Source organism: Python bivittatus, unplaced genomic scaffold, assembly GCF_059951505.1.
Source record: "Python bivittatus isolate LINGU-HERP-01145 unplaced genomic scaffold, Pbiv_v1 ctg000200_np1212, whole genome shotgun sequence".
Taxonomy (NCBI): domain Eukaryota; kingdom Metazoa; phylum Chordata; class Lepidosauria; order Squamata; family Pythonidae; genus Python; species Python bivittatus.
The window spans coordinates 7,276,597-7,282,596 of NW_028277040.1; the positions used below are offsets into that span (position 1 = coordinate 7,276,597).

The 6,000-nt window shown below is 39.1% G+C and overlaps 1 protein-coding gene and 1 non-coding gene across 2 annotated transcripts in view; both read right to left on the bottom strand.

Annotated features, from left to right (window-relative positions):
- The window catches only part of NOP58 (NOP58 ribonucleoprotein), a 28,715-nt gene extending 22,715 nt beyond the window's left edge, over nt 1-6,000 (bottom strand). The window contains exons 1-4 of the mRNA XM_007422020.4: nt 5,829-6,000; nt 4,098-4,174; nt 2,133-2,185; nt 254-378 (exon numbers count right to left, since the gene is read on the bottom strand). Of these exons, the coding sequence (XP_007422082.2) occupies nt 254-378; nt 2,133-2,185; nt 4,098-4,174; nt 5,829-5,873 (300 nt within the window). The 5' untranslated portion in view covers nt 5,874-6,000. The remainder of the gene's footprint in view (nt 1-253; nt 379-2,132; nt 2,186-4,097; nt 4,175-5,828) is intronic.
- LOC112542553 (small nucleolar RNA SNORD70) lies at nt 493-581 on the bottom strand. Its single transcript, XR_003086266.1, has one exon. It is a non-coding gene; the product is annotated as a small nucleolar RNA SNORD70 (small nucleolar RNA).

Consider the following 6,000-nt stretch of genomic DNA (forward strand, 5'->3'; position numbering starts at 1 on the left):
TGACTTGTGCTGTTTTTGTGTTTTCTGTATTGTTCTTTTTTTAATGTTTTAGCAAATGTAAACTGCCCAGAGTCACTGGAAGTCGGGCAGCATATAAATTTAATACATCAAATTAATTGAATTAAATTATGGTGTGATAGGTGGCTAAATGCATTGAATAAAATAACTGAATTAATAATAAAATTACAGGCTTTTAGTATATGCTGTTATCAGAATACCACATATCCTTTTTAACGTAGATATTAGGACTTACCTTTATTACACCTCCTAATTTGGCATCTGCTACAGCTAGCTGTTCGTGGGCATCTTTGGCTACTATTTTCTTTAAGATTTTCTTTAAATTTTTGCCGATTTTGCCTTCCACCAGTGCTGTGGATGCTTAAGGAGAAAACAAAAAGCTGCAAAAAATCTAGAATTTTCTAAAAGACCCAGCCAGAAAAGATTAGCATGGAATAAAATATGTATCAAGCAGTAGCTACAGAACATGTAATTTTCTCTGTTGTCTCAGTGGTAGTGACGAAAAGTTGTATGCAATCACAGTGATTCAGTTCCACTAACAATACATCACTGACAACAGAAATTGGTTTGAAGCCTGCACTCTATTCAGTTCTAAGGCTATAATCTTTTACTAAAGGCTAGTCAATACTGTATAAATACCACTGTATCTAAATAATATAATGTATAACTGATGTCTTACAACAATATAATAAATAATTAAAATGATAAAATCACAATGAAATGTGTTAAATAATCATAATAAATCTTTTATTAAGGTCAAATGCAAGCAGAACGTAAGCCTAAATATTTATTCAGTCCGCCACTGTCTGGGTGGCTTGCAGACAGTTATGCTTATATTAGCATTTGGGCAACAGATCTATTCATTCAGTGAATACAGAAAGGAAGCAAACTAGCAAATGTATAGCTCTCTCCCCAGCTCCTGTCAAGCATTTTTAGAGACTTTGGTTTACCTAAAACAAAACAAATACACACACAGGGCCCCAATCAAGATCAATGCCACCATGCACAGAAGAAAAGACTTTCTCCCCCACAATCAGGCCCTTTGTTTTTAAATAGAATTCATCTTCCCCTGCTAGACAACAAAGGGTAAACTGGAACAATAGAGATAATACTATGAAAGTGAAGTTGCTCTTGAAATCCAGCTGTTTGGAGGTTGGAAAAGAAATAACCATTGTATGTCACCCAATCTGGGTTCAGATATCATGAGACACTATAGTTTAATTGGATTAACTTAACAAAAGTTCTATGGCATCAGATTGTGGGGGCACACCATCTTAACTACAATCTTGGCTATGATTTAGTTTTGGATGAAACCAAAGCATAATGACAAAAAGGCAAATAGGCTGTGGAAATACACTTAGTAACACCAACCTGACTATGCTATTCCCCCATGGAGCAACCTTATCCAACTTGATGCCCTCCAAATATGTACTGGCTTTGCTGGAGATGATGGAAATTATACTCCAAAATGTCTGGAGGAAAACAGGTTGGAGAAGGCTGCTTTAAAAGATAAGGTGAGAATGCTTTTGTTAATGATATGAAAATGGATTTTCTATCCTTACATACACTACATTTATTGATGCATGCACTAGTAAATGAGAAAATAGTTGAAGTACATGCGTACCTTTCAGAAATTTGCTTGCAAAGTTACACATATTCAAGGACATAGGTAAAGCTAGTACAAAGCAGGGCTCACTGCAAAACCTTTGCAACAGAGCTATTAAATAAGCTTAACAAGAAAGAAAGGAGGGAAGGGTATCAACTCTACTGTATACTGCACTGGTTAGATGTTATTTCTAAGCCCAACTTAAAGCAGTGAATTTAATTTTTAAAAACTTCATAAAACTTTCTCCTCACTCCTAATCACTGGCGCTGATAAGAATTGGAATTCAGCATCTCAGATGGCCAGCACTTCTTCTCCTGCCTTACATAGCTTGTGGTCAGGTTAACTGAAGGGCCACCAGCTTCAGGTAAATCCCCCTGTTTGTTCTGCAATATCATTTCTAGAAGTTCAGCTTATGCATCCCTGAAAACCTGCACTGGATATCTGGAATCTCTTTTAAAATGATGCTATCATTAAAAGTGATCAATAATTCTAATAGTAAAAGTATTACCTGCAAGAGCTTCTGTTGTGTCTTGAAACTTCTCAAAGTGTTTCAGTTTCACGCTAAATAAAGAACATCAAGTTTTTACAATAGTCATGAGGACCTGAGCAATTGCTACCAATTATAAAAATGCAGGAAACTGAGAAAATGATAGGCACACAATGCCTGGTTTTTTCAAAAGGCAAGAATTAATTAAAAACCCCAGCCCATCAGGTCAATGTCTCATATACAAAGAGAAAAATATGCTTAAAAAGCTTTTGGTTCACATGTCAATTACCCCTTAGGCAAGTTCTCCACCCATCTATCTATTCTATGAAAATAACTACAGGTAGTCCTCATTTAGCAAGTGCCTTGGACAGTGACTATTTGCAGTTACAACAGTGCTGAAAAAGTAACTTTGTGACCAATGGCCACATTTACGACCTTCACAGCATCTCTCTTAGTCACATGTTCGCCATTATAGCCAGTTAGTATGAGAAAAAAAAAATACGTATCGTCCAGTGTAAAATCATAAGCATGGTTGCGGTTATATGATTTTTCACTTAGTGACTGCTTCACTTAACAACCGAGCTGCTGGTCTCAACTGCAGTTGCTAAACGAGGACTACTGTACAGCCTACTTTATAGGATAATATGTAATGCACAAATATAAAAACATTCTTCATACACATATTCCATACAGACATGAATTATATATAATGTTATCTGTTTATAAGATAAGTTTAACTAATTCATTAATCAAGACTATTACTTCCTACTTATTCCTATTCAATCTGCATCATACAAAACCCGTTCCACTTCAGCAAGCCTTCTTGTGCAATTCTTGTGATACCTAAGCCTACCAGATCATGGCTACAAAAATCGGGGGACCACTACAGCAAAGAACTGGTGATCATTCAGATTTTTTCAGCTCAGATCTGATAGCCCTAATTACAATAGCAATGTAGGATTAAGGTTAGAGTAGACCTAACTCTTAGAAGGAAGTAGGTTCCACTCCAAAAAATCTAAGTGACTAACAACGTCAACATAATTATCGAGGGTTTTTTTTATTCCACTGCAATCCAACAATTTGCATATGCAATAAAACAAAATTAGAGAAATACAGAAAGACTAAAAAACACAATAATACAATGCCAAACAGAGAGGCATCATACTGCAAATTCCCACCAGAAAAGTTCAATCTTCACCATCTTCTGGAAAATGGCCAAGATATAATAATGACAATACAGGTAGTCCTTGATTTACGACCATCTGTTCAGTGACCATTCAAAGTTACGACAGTGCTGAAAAAATGTTATGGCCATTGCAGTACCCCCGCAGTCATGTGACCAACATTTGGGTGCTTGGCAGCCCACCCACACTTACAACTGCAGGGATGCTGCAACTCCTCCCTACCTGCCTATCTCCCCCTTGATCTATGCCCTTTTGGCTACCCTGCGCTTTAGGCAGCCAAAAGGTCATAGATGGGGGCATAGGTGGGTGGGGGGAGTTGCAGCGCCTCTGAGGTCGTAAGCACTGCTGGGCTGGGGTGGCTAAAGGTTCCAGGTGGAGCTGTGGCTTTGCGCTGCACTGCAGTACCCCAACTCGTGCACGGTCTGCTCCTGGCCTCCCACACACCCCTGCAGCACCCCCGCACTCTTTACCTTGGAATCCCTCCACTTAACAACTCGTGATTCTCGGTTAATGTGAGTACCAGGATTGCAGTCGCTAAGTGATGCAATAATGTGACATCTTGCTTTACAACTACATTGTTTAGCAATGGAAATTCCAGTCCCAATTGCCATAGAAAGACTACCTATATGTTTATTTAGTTGATTATATCCAATATTCAAGGATATAAAATAACAGCCCCCAGAAAACCCCAAATACATATAAAAATAAAAAGATCAAGATAAAAACCAATTTTATTATTAAAAAAAGCTATTGGCCATGCTCTTGAAATATTAGTTATTACTTCTTGAAGGAATTTACTTACATTTTATTAGCTTTTTCAGGTGTTTCAAACTCTTTCCACAAGTTATCAATTTCTTGAAGCTTCTTCTCATCCAGAACCTGTGGTAAAGAGAAAGACTAATGAAATATATGAAATATTTGGCAACAAGATATCTGTCTTATTTGTCACTAGGAGAAATTAAAAATGTGAAACTACACCCCAACCCTTGAGTACCTGTGTAAAAAACAAACAAAACAAAACAAAAAAAACCTAAGTCTGTTTCACGAACACTATATCCATGTACTCAACCCTTCCAATTTCAATTAGAAAAAAGTCCAGCTGGCAGTAGTAAAGCATTATACTTATATTTATTTAGCTGATTTATAGATGGTTATTCTATCAATAAGATGATACAGTCTTTATAATCTGATATTCAAAGTCACAATTTTGGGGTCAACTTTATCAACCAAGCCTAACATTAAAGTCTACCAGTAGAAAGGCCGGACATAAACTGAATAAATACAAATATTAGCAGAGTTCAGCACTCCTACCTCACACAAGGGCTTTTTGGGGGAGTGGGGAGAAGAAAGAAGTATCACCAAGAATGTCTACAGGAGTTAAAAATGACAATGCAGATCCAGTTTTAATACAAGATGAGTCCCTTATAATCAAATAATACTGCAAGTGAGAGATTAGTTTATGAGGACTGTTTCCTTGAATAAGGAGATGGTGTTTCCAGAATGGAAATGAGAGAAGACTGTGCCCCACTGGAATTAAAGTGGTGCCAGCAGGCAGATTATTTGGTCCTGACAACGTTCAGATCACTCAAACAGCCTAGAAATGTGAGCATTGCCAGTAGGTGGGGGAGAGGAAACATCTGATGCTGCTGATGCCTTCCAGGCAATCACACTTACAGTGTCCAGATCCTTCTGATTTCAGTCTAACATACATCAGAAATAGATCTGGGTTACTTTGAAGACCCATTTCCTGTCTTCCTTGCAACTTTTCAACTCCCTTGCAACTTCTTCCAGCATGTACATGAGTCCCGGCAATTGACCAGAATTAACTGGCAATAGAACAGATGGAACTGTGAATGGGCTAGAGAAAAAATTAAGCGTACAAAGCACCAGACTGGACAGGAGAGTTTCCACGGCATATAATTTTTAATTTTTACTTGCAGAAATAGTTCCAGTTAGTTTTCTTTTCTTTCTTTGGCAGGGAGAAGCCAGCATACAAAACACCAACCCCCCTCCCCAGATTAGTTTCAGAAACAGCAACTGCCTTAAAATATAAAATTCCCTGTCCAGGGAACCAATTGAATGGGGATACAGCCAGGTTTGGCACAATTGTGTGGCTCCCGTTATGACTGCCTCTCATCACTAGGGGACTCATCTCACACCAAAACCAGAACTATACCAACTAGTAATGTTCCAAATCTTGCTTCCTCCTTGCATTTTTGCAATTTGTCCTCCCCCCCATGGCAAAGAGGAGAAAAAAAGATGGCCCACTGCTCCATGAGCATAAAGCAGGCAGCACACCTCCAGACAATTTCGTGTGCATTTCAAAATGGATTCAGAAAGCTTGAGAAGGCTGGTCATATAGAAGTGCTCTCCATTTCTTTTCCTGGGAAGCCTGGGAAAAGGGAGGTAATCCTCTACCGAGAAACTTAAAACCATGATTCCCCCTGCCATTCAACGCGGCAGAAGCGAAACCACCTTCTGCCTTCTATTCCCGCCATCATCCAAACCCTCAAGAAGCCCAGGAACACCTCACCTTGAAAATGGCGTATCCAGCCGCTGTCTCAAATAAAACCAGCATCGCGGCGGCGAGACGAGACCGGAGCGCCCAGCAGCTCCCCGGGAAAAGGCGAACACGCAGCAAAAGAGCGCGAGCGAAGAACAGACGCACGCGCTCCAGGAATACGCACCACGCGGGCGGAAAGCGC